This window comes from Chelonus insularis, unplaced genomic scaffold (assembly GCF_013357705.1).
Source record: "Chelonus insularis isolate UGA/USDA-ARS -01 unplaced genomic scaffold, ASM1335770v1 contig_75_pilon, whole genome shotgun sequence".
NCBI classification, from domain to species: Eukaryota; Metazoa; Arthropoda; class Insecta; order Hymenoptera; family Braconidae; genus Chelonus; species Chelonus insularis.
Window position 1 is genome coordinate 676818 of NW_023276737.1, and position 25186 is coordinate 702003.

Consider the following 25186-nt stretch of genomic DNA (forward strand, 5'->3'; position numbering starts at 1 on the left):
ACTTTGTGAAATTTCGATGTTTTGACAGACTGAAAGTTGGAAAATGTGATTTTCAAGAGATGTAAGGATGTCTATTTGTATCGGTTGTCTATCTTTTTATTGGCTCACTCGTAGATAAAATGAGTCTGTCAAGAGATTTGAGAGCAGACGTATTAAATTGTCATTTTTGACGGTAAAAGAAAATGTAGATCTAATCGTTTTTGAAATATTAACTTAAACCCGTTTTGTAATGAAAAAAACTTCTATTTACAAGTTATAATTGAATAGGTAATTTTCTCTTTACTGCAATAATTTTTTTTCTGCCGTATAAATGCCGACTAGAATGATTGATAGTGACAATTCTTTTACTCAAAGTACAACTTGTTCCTTACACTGAAATAATGGTATTCATTATTAAAGACATTTCTGTTGAAAGCTTTATCAGATTACTTATACTTCTCCCCAATAATCAAGTACTATCTGCGTGGAAACTTTCGTATCATGTAGCAATAATCGCAGAATTAATTTCACATCTAGTGTTTTAGCCAAAGTTACAAGAGTTTATCCCAAAAAGACAAAACTTAGTACATTTGATATAGTAAATCTTTTGTTATTTTAACAAAACTTGAGTTTCTTCTGTGTTTTTCAGCACATCATAAATCTTCAATGCACACTTGCAAGAAATCTTAATAAACAAAATATATATTTCTCCTGGGGAACTCAGTTTAACATAACATATTTGGTAGATTTTCTTTTAACCCTGATGAAAAATGTATCTCCTTTCGAATTAGCCCCGAAGTTTATTCAAACAGGTGAACAAAAAATACTTAAGAGTTATGCTTTGAATCGTAAGTAAGAATAATATTCCCTTCTTATCCTTCACTTGAGTTTGAGTTGTTTTTCCATAAGTATATAACTTCTATATCATTCTTTTTCTCTGGACTACTCAATCTTTGTTCTCGATGGATCACATAATAGTGAACTTAATGATCACTAGAGATTAGTGGAATTGAAAACGTGTAATCCATTACTCCAAAAGGGTGTGACACGTATACTACGAAACGTGAATGAGGTAATCCTGCGTAGTGGATTACTAAGGACAAAATCAATCAATCTATCTAATTACTTACATACTTTAAATAATTTTAATTAAAAAATGTTATTTATTTATTTATTTATTGCTTTTTGTAATAATATATCAATTTGCAGATTTTTCAAACAAATTTCAGCGGTAAGATCATTAACTTGGTTGAAAAAATGTTTTTTTTTATTCATATTTCTTCTCGTTGTATAAAATGTCTATGAAAACCTTTCATATTTTTCTTTCAAAGCCAGAAGTTTTCATTTTTCATAATTCAATGAAAAATAAATTAGCTTCATTATACGAACGAATGCAAATGAAATATGTAAAAGAATCACAACATTTATTGTGATAATTATTAAATGAAAAAAAATTTGATAGATTTGTCAACATGATAAATCGTTTTTATTTTTAAATTATTGAGCTTTACTTTTTATATTGATTTACAGTTATGTTTTCCCAATATTGTAATCCACCAGCCATATAATAACTCATAAAATTTATTAGCATGAAAAAAAACAATATAAAATTGAAAAATAATGGCTAATACAATTGCCTCATGTTTGACGTTTTTTATTTTTTAGAGTGATAGAAATTTAAATATATTTCATTATTATTTTAATGAAAATATTTATTTTCGAAATGTTTTCTCAGCATACACCTATACATAAAAGCGAAAATTTTTTCTTTATATTTATAATGACTCTTAATATAGAAAAAAAATTAGCGACCCTTCTTCCTTGAGGTTTTCAAACGACAAAATGCTTTTGTGAGTTTTTGCATCAGCCAACATTTGGTTGGATGAATGGTGATGTTGGTCGAGTATCATTGAGCTTTCCACTTCTATTTTCTTTTCATACTCCTGGAATCGGGGTGACGAGAAATATTTCTCCCTTACTATTATTCAGGTTAGTTAAGTGTTCATGTTCTAAAGCTCGTAGACTGAGTGTATACTCTTCTTGGATCGATCGAACTACTGCGGTTTCATAAATCACCGCAGGACATTATGATTAACATTACAAGTTGACATTTAGTGTTTCTTGTAAAGAATATAAATTTAAACGCATCTTCAAAATTATGAATAATTAGGTAATGAAGTGTTTGAAGGTTTTGTTCTATTGATAAGGAATATTTTTCAGATGATGTGCGTGGTTTGTTTCCAGTATCTATTATTTTAGATACTTATATTGCAGTTTTGTAGCTAGGTCTGCTATCTCACGGAGCCATACTTTTTCATAAAATGAAATATGACGATACTTTATTGCATGAGTCGTGGTAGAGCTATGAAAAATGTTTTGTTATGACATTAACGGGGTCAGCAAGCTTCGTGATATTTCAACGTTATATCGAAACGAGTAACCACGAAAATTGATCTTAGAACACAAAGATACTGAACCTATTATAATTCTAAATAGACATTGTAAATAGCTCTATTATTTGTTACAATTCTTATTTTTCCATTATTATTTTCTGTAAAAAGTGTGTGTTTATTCCCGATGAATACTTTGCATTAAATTAAGTTTAAGCTTAACGAAAATTGCAGTGACTTCATTTTAAGTAATAAATAATAATAAATCCTATCTTGGTTTTTAATTTTATTTAATTTTTCATCGATTATCAGAATTTTGTAATGTTGAAAACAAAAATCAAATTAATGAAATTGAATATAAAATAGTTAAGATTTTATAGAGTTTAAACGTTTCCAAACTTTATTGGTAAATGTTTTTTTAAAAATCTACCGAATAATTATTAATTATTATTTTGGATTATTAAACTTAAACATGTTAACAAAATACTGACTCTTTTTAATTATCTTCGATGAGTTAAAAATAAGTAAGATATAATTAAAGTTTAAATTTAATTTACAATCTCAAACATTAGGCTATAGCGAATATTGATAGTAAAAATTTTTTATCAAGTATTAACTATAAATTTATTATGAATATGAAAAAAATAGACACAATCACTTCGAATAATCACTTTTATTTTAATCCTTATCGATATTAAATAACGTAATTACGGAGGGTATATATTTTACATGGAAAATGATCGTCTCCACATCATGCCAAAAATTTGGGCTTGACCTTTTCTGGAATCTTAGCTCTTTCTTCTAAAAAAGTATACCTTCCTTCTAACAGTATAATATCCTCAAATAATTATCAAGAACTTGACATGAAAAATGATATATATTTTCATTTCTTCACGGTTAAATTGTTGGCTTTAAAACGATATGGTTGTTGTTTGTATTTTGCAAGATTGCAATTAATTTATAGTTGACGGATATGAAGACAAAACGCGTTCTTTATAATTCATAAATTTATCTTTCTTCATTTCAATTTAATTAAACATTAATTAATTAATCTTAATATTCGTTAACTTTCTTCATACATTAGTTTATCTTTCTTTCACTCTTGCACTCTCTTTCTCGCTTTTTCTGATACGCTATACGTAAACTATACATATAGTAACGATGATAATTAGCACACTGTCAATTTCAAGACAAATGTGCGTCAAAATCCAAAGATAAAAGAACTATCTATCCACAGTAAATTGGATTAGACGTTCAAACGTGTCAAATTGGGCCTCAAAATTGGCTATAACTTTTTTTTATTTCTCAAAGATTTATGATTCTGTTTATGCGAGTCAATAGTAATATTTTCAGCACACACACATGCTCTCATTTAAAATAACGATGGACATTTAATGGGTCGAGCGGAAACAAGAGAGATTAGTTGCAATTATTTGTATAACATGGATAAGATACTTTTTGGAGGAAACTTAATAAATAATTCAAAAGTGCTACTATAATGGAAGCTTTCATATTCTTTGCATACTATTTGTCTCTCTATTCTTTCCGTCAACCTAATTTTTTAATTTATTTCAATCCTCAACGAGATTTTATAAGTAATTTTAACTTAAGTTTTTCATCGATATTTATTACTCATTTTAATCGTTTACTTATATTCTTTTATTTATTTATAATTAATTAATTTGTTACTTATTTAGGGCATTTATTCTTATACTCTTACACTCTTAACTCGCTTACATATATTTTAAATAGGCCTTTTCACCCTATCTAAGAATTTGAAAGTCTAACTAAAAAAGCAAAAAGTCTTCTTAATCATTTATTTATTTTTTCACATTTTTTCTTTCATTCACTATAATTTTTTTCTAACCGTATACCTCATAATATTTATACGATGTTGTCATACATACGGTGCATATATCGTTTAAACTGATACATCAAGCCGTAACTCTAAAATATTTTATTATAAATTTTCTATAATTGAAAAATCAGTTCAATATGTTTTTTTGTTTCGAAATTGTTTAGGATCATCTACCAGTGCAAGTTATTTAATACTTATTACAAAAAATGGAATATAAATCCGAAGACTGCACTTTCAAACTACTTTTGCACCTGCATCCGCATTAATTTCCTGTGCTTTTCATTTATAATTATTAATTATCATTTTATAACTTCTTATACGATCATTTACGAAGATATTGAATTTTGAATCAGACGAACAATAATTTCTAATACTTGACTAGCGTCTGGGGTACAGGCACTGTTCATTCACAGAATAATACATTTGTTTTTTTTTTAATGTTTTTTGGTTTGTTAACGATCATATTTATGTTTAATGTCAATATAATTAAGTGATAAACAAGATATATAATATTTATATCATTCATATTTTTATCCGGCATGCACCTTTTTATTTATATTGGATAGTTTATTATTTGTTTTGTATTTCATCATTTAACAGTTTTTAAATAATTATCAGAGAGCATAGGACTATTTGTTCACTTTCTATTTAACCGTCGTGCCTGCCAACGGTTTTCATTTCATTCTATTTTCTACTCTTTACACTTTATAGGTAGCCTTCGTAAATTTCAATCAAAGCTAATGCTTTACAGCTTTTTTAAGATGTTAGACGAGGCAGTATAATTACTTGAATCATTCAACTGATTGACAAGCATTTATCTGAAATTATCATCCGACCCTTATTCTCTTTGTTCATTATTTATTAACAGAAATAATTGTATTACATCTGGAGTTTCTAACTTTTTGATAAACAATAATCATCGATTTAGTATTGATTCAATGTGAATATTGTTCGTAATTATTAAGACAAAAAGTCTGTCAAAATTTTCAGTAAAATAAAATTATAAAAAATAACATTGAGTAAATACAAAAATGGAAGCTTCTATAATTAAAAAATAATTACATAGTAACTAATTTTGTCCAGACTTTTGACTCAATTTAAATTTTAGTAGTTAACATTCATGATGACAATTCATAAGATAGACTAGATTAGGCAAAAAAGGTACATTATTGCAATTCAATAAATTAGATTAAACATTTGTCTTACTTAGCAAATTTCTCAAGTGTCGCTCTCTGTAAACATTCATACTTTCAGATTCAATCACTCGATTGCTTATATTATTCAATTTAACAGACTTATCATAAAATGCAGTTTATCCTATAACGGAATAGTATTAAATACAATGATCTTCATAATCGTATTAATTAACATATGAAAAAATAAATAAGTAGATAATTATACTGGAACTTCTCATGTCGAATGAGACTTTACGGAAGTCAGAAAATAATATTGTTTAAAAACGTTTTGGTACATTATTCAAAGATTAATTGAAGTTAAATTTCGTCAAAAAATCATTCTAATTTTCTAGAGAAAATGCTTCAATATTTTCATCAAAAATAATTATAATAATGAAATTCTTATACTAAGTAACTATTTCATTTACAATTCATATTGCAATTATTTAATTTTGAAATAATGAATAATGAGAAAGTTGAAAATATTTTTGTCAAGCTTATTGTTGTTGAAAATATTTAAACATGTAGCCCTGTATGGAAGGCATATTATCACTAGAAATCACTACCTAGTGAATCATTTAAATCAATCAACTGCTATGTTTGCAAATTCACGCATGCCGGTTTGATAAATTTTGAATTTTTAATCATCCCAAGTAGGGAAGTTGTCTTGAGGTACAAAGAACCCTTGAGAGTGTGCTTGTGATTGTGGTGCAGAAGTGGTATGACTTGGTGAACCACCAAAGTTGGTATTACCGAAAACTGGCTGCCCAAACGCATCGAGCTGTTGTCCTTCGTAGATGCTGCGACTTTGCTCGCTTTTGAACCGATGTGATGGTGAAGCTCCGTGATGCTCGGTAATTTTCAGCTCTATATTACCAACATTATCACTCGAGTGTCCTATATCATCAGGATCTTTCTGTTCGAGGGAGCTGTTTTTTATTCCGTAGTAAAAGTACATGAAAAACCCTAAGTAAATCAATAAAAAATCATTTTATTGCTTTATACCTATTCAGGCATAAAAAAGATGCCTTTAATAGAACAAAGAAGACTCACCTAATGTCATCCAGACCGTAAATCTTACAAGAGTTAAAATACTCAGCTTGAATATGAGGTAAATGTTAACGGTCACTGCTATTGCCGGTACAAAGGGAAGTCCTGGAGTCATGAACATTACGGTATTCCTAGAATTCAAAATATGTAATTAGAAATAATTTTCAACAATGTTAAGCAGTTAAATTTAACAATATACATAGTAAAACTTCTTTTTCAAAGTATCTTGATAATCTTTAACGAAAAAGTAGCCTTTTTTATTCGTGTAGAAACTAAAGGTTCATGAAACAAAATTAGATTTTCGAGAAATAAATTACCTGTTTTGGGGTTTTCTGCTGATTGCTAATAATACTCCAATAATGGCAAATAAAAACAAAAATAGCAGAATCGTCGTAAAAGTACCCATATTACCCATTCCACATACGACAATGAGGTCAAATATAAGAATGAGTAAATAGAGTATTCCAACCATTTTCATCACATAACGACCAGATGCCTCAGTAGCAGGACCTCTATCTACCCACGGAAATATTGCTGGACATAAATATTGTGCTGCCTGCATAATGAATAAAATATTTTAACATTATTATTCAATTCAATTACATTTTATTTTTCAATTTTTTGTTACAGTACCTGCAATCGTCGCTGAAGATAGTTGAGAGGAGGTCCAATAATTGGAGTAGTTCCAGGATATTGGTGAGTACTACCACAACTAGAAGCTGCAGCAGCAGCATGAACGCTGCCGTAAAATTTATTTTCTGTCCTGTCACTCACAAGGTATTGATCATCTTTCCCTAAACCAACATCATCTTCTTCCCCACCGTAAGTGTCATCAGAGTCTGGTGATGAACTATTTGCTCTTCTCACACGACGTACTGTCACTGTTATTCTTTGACCATTGCTGTTGGATATTAACTCAGTTTGTGCAGCCTGAACTGTGTTTAGAGCGGTAGTCAACTGGTCAGGTCGTAATTCTTTACTATAAGCGGCTTGACCATTACTCTGTGTCTCTTTAGTTGGTGATCGGCAGGGTGTCCGAAGGCTTTGAGGTAGTAATTCAATCAGATTTGTTGAGTGAGGTTGATAACGTAGAATTAGCACGCACGTTGAAACGAGCGTATAGGCCAGCAGGGTGCCAATTGACATCATTTCTACTAAAACTTCCAGTTGAATCAGTAATGCTACAAAGGCGGCTAATACACCAGAAGTTATGGTGGCTATAACTGGTGTACCAGTGATGGGCCAGACTTGGCTCAAAGTTCTAAAATAAAAAAAAACCAAGATTTGTTCAACAAGTTTTTGTGCTTATGACACTCATTTTTTATACTATTGTTTTTTTTTGCACATCTTTAGATTGTATAAAAAAGTAAAACTTGATGCCTAATAATTTCTGATAGTGTATGTTCATTCTAAAATATATCTTTGTTGGAATCTATCATCGATAATAAAGTTTACGATTGAATAATTTGGTGAATAAATTTGTTAAATGAAATTATGAATTATTTTAAGAATTCTTTTATAATACATTTCAAATGAAATTACTTATCAATATAATAAATGATAATATTTCCCAATAAATAAATATCATAAACATCATAAAAGATGTGATAATACCAGAAATGAATTTGGAATGAAAATCAGTAGAAACGAAGATTAAAGTTCAATTGGTAAAAAGATTTTCACTTCATAAACATATTAAAAAAATCATTTAACGTCTTTTAGAAATACATTTTTAATTCCAATGATAGTTTAAATTAAAATTGAATAAGAAAACCGATAGTTACCTGAATATGAGGCCATCCTGAGCCATAGCATAAACTATTCGAGGCATAGGGAACATGCTGCCAAACATGGAGACAGTAAGACCCGCAAGTGCACCTACTGCAACTATATATTTACACTTGTAAGCTCCAACTTGACCGAACATGTCAACTAAAGCTGAATCTTGGTCAACCTCGTCATATGGTACTGAAAGTTTTAATTGATTTAATTTAGATAATGAGCTTAATGAAGAAATGAGGAATTCTGGGTGATGACACTTACCAATTAACGTCAGAACCATACTGCTCGTTACATAGGCAATTAAGATGATAATGAGAGATGAAACTATGGCAAGAGGAATACTTTTCTTTGGATTTGTTGCTTCTTCACCCGTTGTTGCGATAATGTCAAAACCAATGAAGGCATAAAAACATGTGGCAGCACCGGTAAATACCTGAGTCATTTAAATTGAGTTAGCTTACGTGTTACAGAAAATTTAGTCACGTAGGTCGGCACAAACACAGCTTAGTTGTGAGATTCTCATTAGTCCCACCCACATATATACGCCTACATTTCGAGTTCAGTGAAAAGCTGAAGGGTCGATATTAACGTTATATATTCTGTGGAAAAAATATTGTGGTTTATATAGCTCAAAGGTCAAGTTGCAATTCAAGTATCTAAAAGTCAAAAAGAGTCCTCAAGACTCTAAAAACTCTGGTGTTAGTTTAAACTAAGAGGGCATCCAGCATTTTTCATACTTTTACTTGTCATTTCAATACATGCATCAAAAGCTTTTTTTCGATTATGAAATTTATCTATAAAATTTCTGAATAAAATTTCAAATTGTATGGGTATTGATATCAATTTTTTTTTCAACAAAACATTAGGTTAGACAGCTCACGTACATTTACCAAAAAAAAAAAAGAATGAAAAATATGCATTTTATTTTCTTGTTATTCAACCTAAAAAGGATGAAATATCGGTTTTGGTATTTTTTTTATTTCCGTTCTACGCTGTCAGTCATTTGTAACTTGTCTGAGAACCTAAATTAATCTAGATAGATTTTTACATCATCGACATATGTATTATCGGTCTATCAACAATTTATCGAGCGGGTTTTCAAAACCACATATGTATAAAATAAACTCTTATGGAAACGAATCTTTCATTGGAACATGATAGATATGTTTAGAGAAATTTTTTTTTATAAAAAAAATCATGCCTTCTTTGTCTAGCTAACATTTATCTTGTAGCTTTTTCTGCAGTTAGAGGGTTTTATCTACATACATTTCTCTTATAATCATTGTCTTCCGTAATCTTCTTTAGTCTTTTTTTGAAGTCTCTTTGTTTTAACGAAAGCCGTAAGTTTTTTTGTTAGCAACTCAACACTTTGATTACGTAAATTTGTTGACTGTGCAACAAGTTTGTTATTGTTAGAATTCGCTTGGTTGAAATTTGAGTGTTACATTAGTTTATGAAAATATATGAGTTTGGCTTACATGTAATCTTCCCACTATCTTTGTGAAACTACAGTATTCTATCATTAATAAACACTTTAGAATAATATTACGTGAATATTGTTTCCTCTACTTTGCTTTACCGCAGCTCTACTTTGGGTGTGTAATACGTTCCTAGAATATTATCTGTATTATCTACCTGTTCAAGATGTTTGTTTCGATGAATAGTTTACATATTTTGATTTCGTCGATTAATCACTTAAATTCAATATAAACAGCAAATTTTTTTCATCTAAATTATCCAAGAATTTCTTTTTTAAAATTAATGAACATGCATAATTCGTTAAAAAATGCAAGAAAATTAAGTTGTTTTCAAAGTAAACTGGCAGCAAATTTTAGGAAAATTGTTCTTCAAATCTTCAAAATGAGACATTTTAAAATATACGAAAGTTTTTAATTAGTTGAATTTTTTGAAACTTGGAATAATTTGTATTTTCTTTCATTATTCCATAAAAAATTGAAAAATATTCAACACAAATTAATTCTTCAAAATTTTCAAATTTCTCTCTCATACTATGAATATCTCTTTGTCTTAAATTTTTTTCTTTTTCATTGAAAATGTTCTTTGGTTATCGGGAAAATCTAATCTAAGATTCTAAGTTGAAACAAGAATTCAATACACTATTATTTGACTCATCTTGAAGAAGAATTATATTTGGAAAATATAGTTTTTCCATTAGATGACAAAATATATATGCAATATGTCTGAATGTTATTATGTCTTACGCAGATGGAGATGTACAAAAAAAATTTCATTATAAGAGAAATTTATAGTTTTTAATAAATTTTTTAAAACTAAAAGTTACCATTGAAGGCAAATGGGGAATAAAAATTCAAATAATACCAGGTGTACGATAAATGTACATTCTCAACCTAAATTTTTTAAAACAGTTATTTCAAATAACAGAGCAACTAAAAATAATTTAATTTGAACGAAAATAATTTAAATAATAATATTCCTTTTTTCACTGAACTACAATACTTCATAAAATTTTTATAGTGTTTTATTGTCAATATTACTTTCAGAAAATTTAATTAACTAATTGCTGCAATTCATTTAAAAGGTATATAATAAATAAACTTTTTTCTCTGTATTTGAAATTGTTATTTTATTAATATTATAAGTGATCAATTAATAAATTAGATTATTAATCAACATAACGTTTAACAAATTCTTCCTAGGCCTGGTATACCTAAGTTAAATACTCCTAAATGTATCATATTTCGGGATAACCCAAAACTTTTCTTATAAAGGAAAATTTCAGTTTCTGCATGAAATTTTTTCCCCTGAGAGATACCGTAAATTTTTCAGACGTGACATTTAGACAGAAGTGAATAAGAAAATAAGTAAGTGAAGGAAAATGAAACTTACCCCACTCCAACCAAAAGGCAGAAAACCTTTGTGTTCAGTCCAATTGGTAGAGTCAACATAAAACATCCCAGCAGTCATAATGAAAACCCATACAGCTAGATTGACTGTGTTTAATACATTGTTGAACACCAGAGATTTCCTAACACCTGCTGCTAAAAGTACCATCATCAGCAAGGTGATAATAAAAGCCAGGAAATCTGGTGGTCGACCTGAAAGAAAAATAACAAGACAGTTGATAAGGTAGCTTCATGTTCCATTGAAAATTATCAAAGTATTAATGGAAGCTGTATTAAAATTGCTATTTGGAGAAGACATGGATCAAATATCTAGCTTTTATTTTTGCTTTTCCTTCGTACACAATACACTCGTTAGATCCTTATTAAGTTTATATTATACCATCAAAGAAAATCTTTTCAGTAGTTATGAAAAAAAAATTAAATTATCTCTTTAATTTCCAGATTAGCGTTGACAGATATTCCTTTATTCAATTTTTTTTAATTGAATTTTTATCATTTTCATGAAATATTTTTATATTTACTCAAACATTTATTTATTTCAACATTTCATGATTAAATAAAGTTTAATTGAAAACAATATATATTTATTCAAAGTAGGTTTTACTAGAATAAATTATTATCAAATGTTTCTCAAATATCATTCGAAATTTACTATTAAAAAAATATCGGTTTAACCTTCCTGTATTACAATGATAAATATTTTTTGTTTTATCACAAAAATTTTATTTTTAATAATAGAATAATTCTTTAGTATTTTTTAAAAGGTTTTTTCAAAATTATATCAAGAAGTACATCACAAGCATTTTAACAAAAATTTCTCTTAACAAATAACCCTAAAATATATTAGGAAAAATATAAAAAATTTATTGATTGCCCAGTAAATAATCAACCAATTTAATTTTAATATACTATCATCTCTTCTAATCAATACTCTACCACATTTTGATTATCGAATTCGTACAGCCCATAAAAATTTTGAAAGATTCTCAACGCCTATTAGATCATATGTTTATGACATATTCTAATTTGAGTATGAATCATGTTATCTACCGCTGATGCGAGCATAATAATGATAATAGAAAGGGTGGGCTATAATTGTGATTGATTTTATAAGAGAATTGCTGCTTAACATAAGCTTGCATTAATTGATTATAAGAAATGAGTGGCACAGCATGTGATGATGACAACGGGGCGGGGAATATACAAGAAAAGCACTGGGAAAAAGATATGAGACAAAGAAAGAAAAACAGAAAGAGAGAGAGAAAAGAGTACGTGTTGGCGAATAGTTAGTGTAGCGCTTCCCTCGTAACCAGATCGGATCGATGAGGTCCACAGGTGCCAGACATAGAATCGTGTGCGCAAGCGCTTCTCTCTTTTACTCCTCACCCTCGACATGCTTATTCGGCCATTTCCGGTTGTACGGACCTATCCAAGCATACACAAGGGCCTAAAAATTCCACGGGTCCTCCACCCTAGGACTCTTGAACAATCTGCTTCACTTTTTATCTCCCAATTTCTTTACTGTATTTTACTACAAGCTATTTACGTGATCCGGAAGAAACAAAAGAAAATGGCTTTCGTGAAGATGTACATATTTATCTTTTTTTTACGTCAATTGCTAAATCAAATCAAACTCGATAAACCCTTTATCTTGCTCCTGTTATGAATCATTGATTTTAAATGTCTTGCTTTGACCAAACATCCGTTGTCTGCATACGATTTATAAGCAGTGCTTTTGTTCACGCAATCGATACTGCATTCTTAGAATTCTTCAGTACTGCATTGGCACTATAAATATATACGGAATGATAATAGAAAGAGAGCAGTATCTTGAGAATTATAAGCAGTTTTTAAATATCGATAATAAGCCCATCATTAGTGATAAAGACTTGAATTTTTAATAAAAATTTTAATTTTTTTATAATATAGAAAATTTTTTTCAATCACTAACATTTTTTGTATTGGGTAAAATTATATTTTTATTGAGTAACTTAAACAATTAGACTGTTTTAGACGATTATATTCAATTAAAAACTCCGATAAAAGATCCTTAAACTTAAAAAAGAAATTTTTTCTTTTTTTAATTGTGTTTCAGACGTGAATGAAGAAAAATGGATAAAAGCACAGAATAGACTCTTTTTGTGAAATTGATGTTGTTCAAAGAATAGCCTAGGTTTTGTTTTAGGTCATTATATGCATTATAACGAAATAGAAAAAAAGTTAAATGAGTTCAAATGTTTCTATATATACTAAACTAGTATTATACTATATCCTAGATGTCTCAGTGGATTTGCCGATTCATTCTATTTTTTCACAGAGGGAAAATACAATCTGATTGTCAACATAATTTCCCAACAGTAGTCATCCGTGTGCTTGGGCAGTTAAATTTAAGAGAATCAATTTTTGGACATTTCAAATTCATAAGCTGTGACGAGATGATATTACGTAGGATTTATTTCATGTTTAATTAAAGTTTATGGGCATTTTAATGACTCATTTCGAGGAATGAAAATAATGTAAAAGTATGGAATGAATTTTAATCAGCTCAATCATCATGGCGCGAAATTACTGATAGGCTAAGCACGATAAAAAGACGATATCAGAGCCTCTTTTAGGTATAATGTAGAATTATGATAACGTCGTTGAAGGTCTTACTTTGTGTTTGTAAGCTTATAGTGAAGAATGTCGGGACCCTGTACTACGATCGATACATGAGAAGCCGAATCATGACTGTGGAAAAGCGTTTTCTCTCGCCACCCTCTTGCTTCGAGTCATTATAATACAACGCTTAAAGTATAAATGAGGGTTTATATCAGATGAGTCGAAAATTTTTAAACCCAATAAGAGGTCGCTTGTCCCCCCTTTATTTCAGATGATTTATTGAAGATGTTAAAAGCTGCCAGGTGTTCAGAATCAAGTATCTCGTGTGAAGAAAATATAAAAGTGATCCCAGTGTTATTTTGTTATTTATGGTATTGAGTATTAAACTTCTTGCTTGGTTCGTAGTTTAATATGGGAAATAAAGTGCGTTAATAAAAGCAGTTAAATGAAGGCTAAAGTATACTCCATGGTCGACAGTAGTTCAAGGTGCAACTTCTGCGTGCACTAGCCGAGCATATCGTGCACAAGATGTTGCATGGACTCTATATATTACTTTTTGAGAAAAAAATAAAACTTAACTTACCAAAAATAGTCCCGACACTGTTGGCTATCGCACTGGAAACCGCTCCATTTGCTAGGGCATCTAAGCAAGCGCTAAGAGCGCAAGCACACGCACTTGTTCCTATAAGATATTCTAGCACCATATTCCATCCAATTACGAATGCTATTAATTCGCCAACCGTCACGTAACTGTACATGTACGCACTGCCACTCGTGTGAGGCACTCGGACACCAAATTCGGCATAACACGCACCTAGAAGGTACACAACATGTATATCAGCATTAATTATTATGTTAATATTAATTGATAAATTGATTTTTTAGATTAATACATGCTAATGTTATTGGCTATAAGCTACTGATTATTAATTTCTCTCAGACTTAGTAATTAGTTTGATCGTTATTAATTTTATATTTCCTACTTATAATACCTCATTATGACTAAATTGAAATTGTCAGTTCCTGTTGTTTAGATTCTATTTACAATCAATGTTACGTAAGAAAATTCTTGTGGATTTTTTAATGGAAAGAACTTTGATCTTGTAGTTGATTGAAAGAAAATTTTTGTTGTTTTAGAGAGAATAAAATCAAATTACTTTATTTCCTTCTTTGTTTGTAATAAAAAACTTTTCTTTTTCTTCTATTCTTTTCTAAATTATTTTAATCAAATAAATAACTTCATTAAAGTTATCCATAAACGGCATTCTAATTGAGTTTTTTATTAGAGAATTTTTATCTTGATATTTAAACGATATAAGAATTCAATGCCATTATTTGGCTATTATTATTTTGATACTTATACATAGTTAAAGAGGATAATATAGTACTACAGACTACTAAAGAATTTAGTGAATATCATTGTAAATCTAAAGTGTGTTAAAATAATCCATCTTGAGTGTGTTCAATGTTGTATTTCTATTCACAAGTTATAGAGCCTTGTAGTCATTTTTAACCCACTTTAAGGTGTGTTAAAAGCTATACAGTACAATATCCCATCTGTTACCCCAATGGGCAAGGACCTTTCAGATCTGTTACTTTTCGGCTTGTACCCCCGCTTTGTAATTAATATTTCCTACTATATGCGCATAAAGATGCGCAAAAAATGAAAATTCGAATATACATGCGCAACATATGATTGAACATTATGTACAGTTTTAAAAAGCTCGCCACATAATTAATTTATGATTGGCTCAGGGAAAGATTAAGAGAAGAAAAGGACAATTCACAGATGGCAGATTATCCTACGAGTAACAGAAGCGAGAGAATCACAGAAGAAAGAGTAACAGATGGTATATTGTACTGTAGTTTGTTTATGGGGTTTAACATTGAACACTTGTAGAAATGTTTACTGTAACACACTTTGAATTTACAGTGTAAAAAGACTAACGAGGAATTTAATGTCTATTAAAAAAATAAGAAAAAATGGGGTAAACAGGGCGATAGAGTCCAATCAATATAGGAGGCTTTGCTCCATTTGTGAGCACATTTTTTGTGTAATGGGCAATATTTAATGTTTCAACGTCAAAATATCATCAATAATTTATAGAAAATATGTGCCCAACAATGAAACTTGCGCCTATTTTTTTTCTACGATTTTTTTGTATTTTAGTGATCCTGTGTATCTAAGTGAGATAGCGTTAAAGGCAGCGCCGCGTGCCAGAAAAAGACATAACTAGTCAAAATGGAAATAAGCATTTGTTATGGAAGAAGTCTTTTTTCTTTTTTTCGTGATTAATTTTCTATTTTTTTGTAAAATAGAAAAAATTTATGTAAGAACAATACAGAATATTATTTATTCACACATGATATTTGTAAAACATAATTCTATGTAATAAATATATAATAATGTAAGCAATTATAATTAAAAATTTATGTTACATATAAAAAGGGCAAATAAATGTTTTAAAATAATCCAACAACTTCAGGATTAATCTCATGATTATTATTTTGGTCAAAATTGAACAGAAAGTAATGAACAATGAAAAGAAGAAACACAGTTTGAAATGAACAATTCTTTATATCAAACGTAAATAATTGAATATTAAAAATATTTATTGATTTAAAATTTTATTATAAAATATTCTTCAGCTAAGAAAATGCTTTTAATGTTTAGCTAATAGCTTTTGTTGAACGAAATCGATTTTATTAGGAGTTCGATAATTCAATGATTTCTCATTGTCGCTGAAAATTGCTTTCGTACTAAAATGAAAGAGATGTCGTAAGCAAAGAATGCTTATTTTATGAAATATTAATTCAAAACCATGAATATTTTTCATATATTTACCAGAAAATATGGAAGCAATGGCTGCAATTATAAATGAGATGACGACACCTGGTCCAGCAACACTTCTCGCTACCATGCCAGCTACTAAGTACATTCCTGTCCCAACGCATGATCCAATTCCAAGGGACGTCAAGTCTAACGTTGTCAGGCACTTCTAAAATATTCAAAGAATTTTGATGTTAAATCTTGACGATATGCTCATATTTTCAAGCATCACAGCATCTCTTCATTCATGTCTTTTTGTTATTTATACAAAATATTGTTAACGTTCATTTTTAACATTTTCACTTATTTCTATCCTCAATAATATAAAATAACTTGTAACATATCGTTGGCTTAGAGTATAATCCTGCTAATCAACGTCATAGGTCACTTAGAAATTTTATTTTGAAAGACAGTACACTGAAGATAGTCTTCACTTAATGAGTTTAGCCAGAAAAATGAACCACAAATATAAACTATAGACTTATCTTAATTAACTATCCTATTGAAAAATCTAATTTCTAAAATAGATCTAGCACGGTTACACTTTAAACCAACAATATATGGCAAAATGTATGACAATTAAATGTCATATGTTACTTTATATGTTTACATAAATGTTAAATTTACTTTGTCGTCATGTTTACCTGTTAATTAAGTACAAACAATAGATAAAAAAACATCAGTCAACAATATAATTATAGAGCACGTTCAATTTCATATTTAAATAAATTATGTAAGTCTTAATTATCAGTATTAATACTCAAGTTTACTCGGTTTTTAATAAAATATTGACGCAATTTTCATTTTAACTTTTAACTCCATTATTTTCATTAATAATTGAAGCAAAGTTCTCTGTTTAGTATTGTTCCAATTAGCATTCAACGTAACTACATATTCCTACCAGAAGACGAAAATGCAAAAAATAATTAATTTTTTTATAAATAAGATGAAGATTTTGAAAAATCAGTAGTATTGAAGAAGATATTTTAAAGTATATCAAGTTCTTCCATAGTAGATCGTATATTAGTAAAGTTTGACAAACTGGTAACCGACCTGACAGAACAATTTAAAAGTTTCTTGTCGATGTACACGTTCGAAAAAGAAAATAGATCGTGTAAAGTAAAGTGGCAAAAAATTGTATGATTAAATAATCGGAAAAAATAAATTGATTACATTTAATAAATTGATATTTAGAGCAAGTTTTACAGGTTTTGCCAATAATTTATTTTAAATTAGAAATAAAAAAATATAATTCTTTTTTAAGTAACTTATCACTCATAAATTAACATAGAAAGTCTTTTAATGTAATATACTATAGAATTACTAATAAAAAAAAGAAAAAATTAAGCTAAAAAAATTAATTCTAAAGTATATAATATATTCTTAAGGACAAAATTTATTATCGAAACTTTGACGTTGAAAATATAATTCTTAAATAAATTTACTAGAGCCTATTTTCTTAATAAATTTTTTCCTCAAAGCCAGAATATTGATCATTTATTTGACCGTTATTTATTTAAATCAACTCATAATTGTTTATTCATTCAAAATTGAAAAGACTTACATAAATCATCAATTTCTTTTGATCAAATGTTTCGTTCGAAGACATATTAGCTTATTAATAATTGTCTTAATAATACTTGATGGACATGGAGCTGGCTAATTAGAAATCTAAATTCAGATGTGGGTTTTTTAAAAAAAAGCCTTGTCAATAAATTAATCATATCCGAAATCAGCATTTGGCGTGGCGGTTGATTATTATATTATCTACTAATATGGATGTACTATGCTGGTAAATGAACTGATATCCTGGAATTCGAATCAGATAGATACATCATGAGACAAGTCACGAAGTTAATCTGAACATGACAGTCAAATCAATCGAGAATAATAATGTTCAATAGGTTTATTCAATTTAATTAATTACATCTATTTTGTAACTAGACATGTAAGTTAATCATTTGTCTTTATGTATAACCAACCTGTAGTTTCTGCTTGGAGTCATTTGGATGGACGGGTTCTGGTCCTCTCTGCTGATCTCCTTGTAAGTTTTCGATTTTTTTCGTTCGTATGAATTTCCCAAACAATTTCAAGCCCTTTTCTCGATCCATCATTTCGAACTTCATCTTTCTGCAATGTCAATAATATTATTTTTCGATAGTTTCTCAGAATGGTCCAAGCATTGGATACAAAATAAAAAATAAAAAGTAAAGTGAGAATGAATCAATAAGTGGAATAATAAAAAGGTGCGAAAACATAAAAGCAATGCAGTTTATTCTCCATTCTCGCAGTGCAGGTTAGTACACAGAATGAGTCAACGGAAGCGGCGATATTTAGTTAATTAAATTTAATTAACGACGTTTATTATTTTTTTATTCGATTATTTATTCTAAAAAAATTGAATGATTATTTTTAGACTAGTGTTCAATTGTAGAGTTTAAATGACAGTGTATAATAAATAATATTTTTAATAGTTTTTAAGTAAATTGTTTTGTTCTTATCATTGATTTTTTTTACAATTTAATTATGCTAAAATTCTTTTTTTATCAGTTTCTATCTGTACGTAGAAAAAAGACTTTTGTCTTAATGAATTTTTGTTTCAGCTTCTCATTTAAAGTTTATATAAAATTAAATATCATTAAAATAATGTTTCATCCATTTCTCCTGTAAAAATATCTATAGATTCTTGTAACTTTGGTGTAGTTATTGAAATCAATGTAACCTTCTCTAATACGTGAGTGGAAAAAAATTCAAAAGAAATAGGTTGAATGTAAAAATTCAATCTTGATTTTTAATCTTGGATAAAAAGATTTTTTTCTATATTTTATCAATTCTTTCAATATCAGTAAATAAAAATGTGTTTTTCGTGAAAATAAAATTTAATAAAAAATAAAAATCATCATGATGGTTCAATTTTTTAGTGGAATATCAAGTATAATAAATATACAGGATATTCATTCAGAAGTTTGTTTACGATTTAAAGTCCAGGAATAGATATGAAAATAAGCTTGAAGGTGTTATAAATATGTGGAAATTTATTCAAGTGTATTGGTGTCGACGTGCGAATAAAATTATAGGTAAAGTTCTGATTCGTATTCACGCATAAACTCGAACCCCAAATGCATACCACTTTACCATAAGTACTTGGTTACATTCAACTTAATTCTCTTGCATATTGGTAGAGAAGCATATATTTTCAGTTTTGAAGCTACTTTCTCATTATATTTTTTATTCACAAAACCTCCTAGAACTGTTCTATTTGCAACCCCTACTGTTTTCTTTATTATTATTTCCATTCTTTATTCCATCATGTCACTTTATTACTATTTCTTTCTTTAAAGTTATAACTATCATTGTTATTACTAACTTGGCTTCTTTCCCATTAATAACTTCTTAACGTTATCATAATAATTTATTTTAAAAAACAATGTAATAGAAAAATATTGTGCAAGGGGCTGAAGTAAAAAAATTTATTCCACGTAAATTGTATACCTTGGAATCAATAGAATAACAATTTCACTTCGTATTTTTACGTCCGGCCAACTTGGTAAATTATAACCGACAAGCTTGACATGGAAGAAAGATTGCATGTCGTGTTTCTGAAGGAGCATAGAAAGACAAGAAATTCCGATTGACACGTTTATCTTCCAGTATGTAAGAAAAAGTCGAAGAAAAGAAGTAGATATTTCTCATTTCTTGAAAATATTTAAATGATTTGCGCTATAAATATTTTGCAATATATAAAATCATTGACTTTTAGTTGCATAGTACATCTAATTTGGATCTTCATTCATTCTTTCTACCTATTTTCTTGTTAAAATTCGAAACTCTCGTTGCAAGGTATTCTTTGAATGAACAAACTCGACAACTCTAAAATAAGAAAAGTCCTGTTATCAAACCCTGTTCTTGTATCGCTCTTCAGCCCTGGATCAGCAAATTCGATTAAAGAATCTCACGTTGTGTGATATCTTGAATCGTTTATCAAGAAAAAAGAACCTCCTGTCTATGGATAATCTTCATGTGTCTTAATAATTCGAAGTTGATATAATTAAAGTAACAGTATGTAGTTTTATTTCATCAAGAATTTATTTAGTGATGTTTACATTAGATGGTAAAATGCATAGGAAAGCTGTTAGTAAAGGAAATAATTTATATCGGATCGTATTTGACTTGATATAGGAGCACAGAAATCCATTAGAAGTTTAATAATAGCAAACAATATGTTTTACCAGTAGGTCTTCGATTGAGGCAAATAGTTGGTTAATCGACATATGTTGAATCGTTCTGAATATAAAGTAACATTCATGTACGTAATTACTGTTTATAATTTTAAATAAGTTGTCAATTTAAGATTTATCGGAAAACAGGATTTCTCCCTCGACGGTTTTTATTCTCTTTTTATCAGTGTAGTAAATCTTAATAGAAACGCCGATAATTTCATAAAGTACGTTAAGAGGGAAAATTATTATTGAAAACCTAAAAATAAAACTCCAGAGAGAGAAATTTTTTAAAATACATGTATTTATCATCCGTTATTTATAACATATCCGTGAGGTAGAGAAATTAATTGATCAGGAAATAAAAAAATGCAGTAGTATGAATAATAAAATAAAAATGTTAAATGTTTATAATAATAATAATAATAATAATAATAATAATAATAGTAATAATAATAATAATAATAATAATAATAATAATAATAATAATAATAAGTGTTAATAATGCAAGACAATTGAATTCTACTGTAACTACTGTTTAACTCTATTTCACAATTGTGGAGTCTTTACAGTAGAATTAAATTATCTGGTCAGCCTTTCTAATTTTTGATTATATTTTTCATGTTTATAACTTTTTTTAATTTAAATAATCAACAGGGAATGTGAAATGGCCACCTGAAGTGACCATATGATGACAATCAAAATTTTCGAGTGTTATTTTTTACTGATATTTTAACAGGTAATAAATGAAATAATTAAAAAATCAATATGAGCTACAGCTGTTGTTTATATAGAGAGGATATTATTATAGAAATATAAATAATTTGGTCTCGGTAATAAGAATAATTAGAAGACTGCGCTGGTTGTTGGAGAAGTAGGATAAACGATGTTAAACGCTTATGCCTTTGTCCCTAGATGTTCAAAAGCGATTTTCAGTATCTTGATAATTGTACGCCAACTCTCTGGCTTTATACTCTAACCATGAACTCTCTCTATCGACATTTAGAGTTTCTATCGTCGCAACAGGCGGTAGATTTTTTATTCAATAAAATTCGATTTTGGTTACTTTATTTCTTATAGAATATTCTCTTAATCCGAAGATTGAAAAGGAACAAAGGCTTTAAAAAAAAGTTTTCAAATACATTTCTCTACATTATGAATTGAGTAGAATAAGAACAAAGGTGTGTTCAACAAAAATCGATATTATCACTTGAAATAATTTACTGAAAGAAAATAAAATACGTAATCACATGATTAAGCAGAAACGAAAAAAACACAAAAATCTAGGTTAGTGAAACTCAGGGATAGTTTTCTGAATATTAAAAAAAGTTTTGCAATAACGATTAATTTTGGGAATTATTTTACACCGCAAAAACTTTTTTGTACGTGTTTGCCAAAATGGAACCATGCCGAGTCGAGGGTTATGTTAATCTAGCGCTTGGAAATTCACACGTGAAATTTACGTTCATGAAACAAACAAAATTGTCTGAATTGTCCAGAAATTATACTTAGATAAGTAAGGGGGATATTGGGTTAGTAACTAAATCTCAACATATTTATTCAGGTTGTAAGTACCTTTTTCAAAAGAAAAATTTATGTTGTCATTATTTATATTAACTAAAAAATAATAGCTAGCACCAAAATTATTTAAAAAAATTTTTAATAACATGAAAAATGAAATTAAAATATCTCGAAATATAAAATAAAATTTGAATCATCTCGACGAGTACTTTTAAAATAAAAAAGATATTCTGAAAATACTGTAATTAATTGGAATTTTGTTTACATAATAATACTACTAAAGTTCTATTAATAGATTCACTAATAATTCAATTTTGACATAATTTTATTCAAAAGTTATTGTATTAAGGGTGCATAATTTAACGCCATATTTTTTCAGTCTTAATAATAAAGATTGATATCACATTAAATTATGAGATTATGATAATGAAATCATTATCACATGAAAGATCATTAATGATTATTATTTTTATTTTACATCTTTACAATAAAAGACTCAATAACAAAAGAAAATCAACTTCTTAGAAAAAATATAATATTTAAAATCCAACCTTTTCCAAGGAAAAAATAAACATCTTTGTTTCAAATTGATTCTTCCATAAAATTTTTTATTTATTTACTTTTATCTTTTTCAATAATAGACATTTTTGCAAAAAAATTCAATTCCTATTTCAATTCTAAAACAACATAATCTCTAGATTTATCTTCCATTTCATCCTTCCAATGCTACAAATTTGTCACAAGTAAGGAATAAAATCAATAGAAATAGCAATTTTCTTGCCTGAAAAGTGCAAAGACTTATTTACTAACTCAATACATTTTAAAAGTACGATTACAAAATATTAGCATTGAATTTCAGTATTATTTATCCAACTGTCTCTGTCGATATGGATGGAAAATCGAGGCCAGACATGATCTTGCAACTCCAAGTGCAACGTGAGAGAATCCGGCTGCAGGATAACTGAATATGTGTACGTAGTAAACTTAGTGTATTTGATCAATCGCTTTGGAGAAGATTACTTTGAGTATTCGATCAGTGCAATTTGTATACTGTTCATGTTAAAGAGCAGAGGATGGAAACCCGTGTATGTCACTGTTGTTAAATATTCCATTAAGAATCTCAAAATAACTGACTACTCTACATTAAAAAAATGCATTGTATACATTTTTATGCATGACCTTTTCTTTGTCTAACAAAGCTATTAGGAGAGCATGAGAATAATTTGAATGAAACGTGAAAAAAATAGTTAGGATATGAATGAAACAAAAGCAAGCACAGTACTACACTAATTAGTCAACGTACGTTTGTGAAAAAACTCCAAACGTTTTCTACATCTCGCTAAGCGGCGAGTTAACTTTTCGTGGCTGACAATCGTACGAAACACAAGAGGGTCGATAGTTTGCGTCGCAGAGCCTTCCATAGCATCCAAAGTAAGATAAACTATAAACAATTATATCAGTGAGCACACAAGTTTGATGTTACGTGCTAGCATACAAAAATGTGTTTGCCAATAATAAAAAAAAAATATTCCAGTGGTGCAATAAGTGCAAGGAAGATATTTATATTTATAAATATAAATAATAGATACTCATATATAATAAAAAACATTTCGGTGAGATTTGATTGAGATCCCCGACTCACCCTCTCGTTAATGTGTCTACTACTTGGCCTAGCAGGCTCGTATAATCTTAATCCTCCGCCCTTCACTTGGATCACTTTCAAGAGAAGAGTATTTTACTTCTCTTCCCTCTTAATCACGATTACTCCGACCCTTTTTCTCTGATAATTTATCTAACAAAAACTCTCTTTTCGGCAGGACTATTCTCTACGTGATTCCTGCCCGTAAAAAAGCTATTCACGGTCTTTACACTCCGTCATCGTAGTCAACTCGTGTCACTCTTCTCCGGAGAGTTTTTTTTTAAATTCTTATTTTCAGCGCGTTTAGATGATTAATTCACGATGTCGTTGATAATTTTTTTCTTCAGTCTCAGTTGCGTTTTCTATACTCTTTCTGATAAACGACTGCCATAAAACATTTCTCAGTTGTTTGTGTTGTTTTATAATACAGGTAGGGACTACGACACAATTACATTAAACTGCACTGTAAGAAAGCCTTTGGAGGAAGAAATATTGTCTGTATCTTTCTCTGTTGTATCTCACGCAAGTCTTTTGTGTTCGTTTTTGAAAACGGGCTCTAGATCTAAACTACTGGAATTCGGCACTGTTGCGGCTCGTGGTGAGCCTCGAGTCACATTTTAGATTTTAGCAACAACGGTGCCGGTTGCGCCGTCGGACCACGGCAGTAAGTTTTATCCGCGCTGTCCTCCCCTATCGTGGCAGTGTCTGCCCTTACGCGCAGTATCCACTTAAGCTTTCGCTCCCACTCTCGTGTCCAAGTGTACTCACGCGCGCGTCTGTTACCACTAACCGTGCGCATCCTTGACATCACCCTAAACCTGCCTCATCCCTGCCTGTCCCTTCATATGTGCGCGCGATTCCAGTTATTCTACCCCACTTCTAGCATCTCTTTTGCCTTTTGTACCCTTCCCATATTCACGAGACTATACCTACACCCCTAGCAGTTGCTTCTATTGACGTCGTGTCCCCTCCCTTATTCTCCAACTCGCGCTGTTTCTCACTTAGTCTACCTTTTCTAACCCTCTAAAAGCTTCTCTTCTGTCTCTTTTATCCTTTCTCCCTCGCTCGCTTTTTTACGTCTACTCTTTGTGACGTAACTCAACTTTACGTCAAATTCGTTGAATTGATGCGCGTACGCTGTGCTTTACTTTTTAGCTCGCTCGGCAATCTTAATCGTCACATCTGCTCTCTAAAACGCGCTAGTATTCTACTTAAAGTTTGATGTTTTCACCCACGCGCAATTTCGAACACCCACATGC

At 29.4% G+C, this 25186-nt stretch overlaps 1 protein-coding gene across 2 annotated transcripts; it reads right to left on the bottom strand.

Moving 5' to 3' along the window:
- Positions 1 to 3027: 3027 nt before the first annotated feature.
- On the bottom strand, positions 3028 to 24904 carry LOC118071197 (probable cationic amino acid transporter). 2 transcript variants are annotated; one of them, XM_035090216.1, is made up of 12 exons: positions 23931 to 24904; positions 23592 to 23729; positions 18533 to 18680; positions 16566 to 16719; positions 14304 to 14534; positions 11103 to 11311; positions 8496 to 8667; positions 8237 to 8420; positions 7086 to 7713; positions 6770 to 7008; positions 6456 to 6583; positions 3028 to 6368 (listed from the first exon to the last, which is right to left on the bottom strand). In XM_035090216.1, exons 3-12 carry the CDS (start codon positions 18674 to 18676, stop codon positions 6043 to 6045), a joined length of 2415 nt encoding a protein of 804 aa, XP_034946107.1. In that variant the 5' UTR covers positions 18677 to 18680; positions 23592 to 23729; positions 23931 to 24904; the 3' UTR covers positions 3028 to 6042. The 2 variants fall into 2 exon arrangements, with proteins under 2 accessions (XP_034946107.1, XP_034946106.1); XM_035090215.1 differs by lacking the exon at positions 23592 to 23729.
- Between the last annotated feature and the right edge of the window lie 282 nt (positions 24905 to 25186).

Excerpts from the sequence above, each read along its gene's own strand:
- LOC118071197 (XM_035090215.1), bottom strand. The coding sequence starts at position 18,676 with ATGAAGTTCGAAATGATGGATCGAGAAAAGGGCTTGAAATTGTTTGGG. Across the intron at positions 7,714-8,236 it reads CAGGATGGCCTCATATTCAG|AACTTTGAGCCAAGTCTGGC; the intron begins GTAACTATCGGT and ends TTTTTATTTTAG. Across the intron at positions 7,009-7,085 it reads ATCTTCAGCGACGATTGCAG|GCAGCACAATATTTATGTCC; the intron begins GTACTGTAACAA and ends TTCATTATGCAG.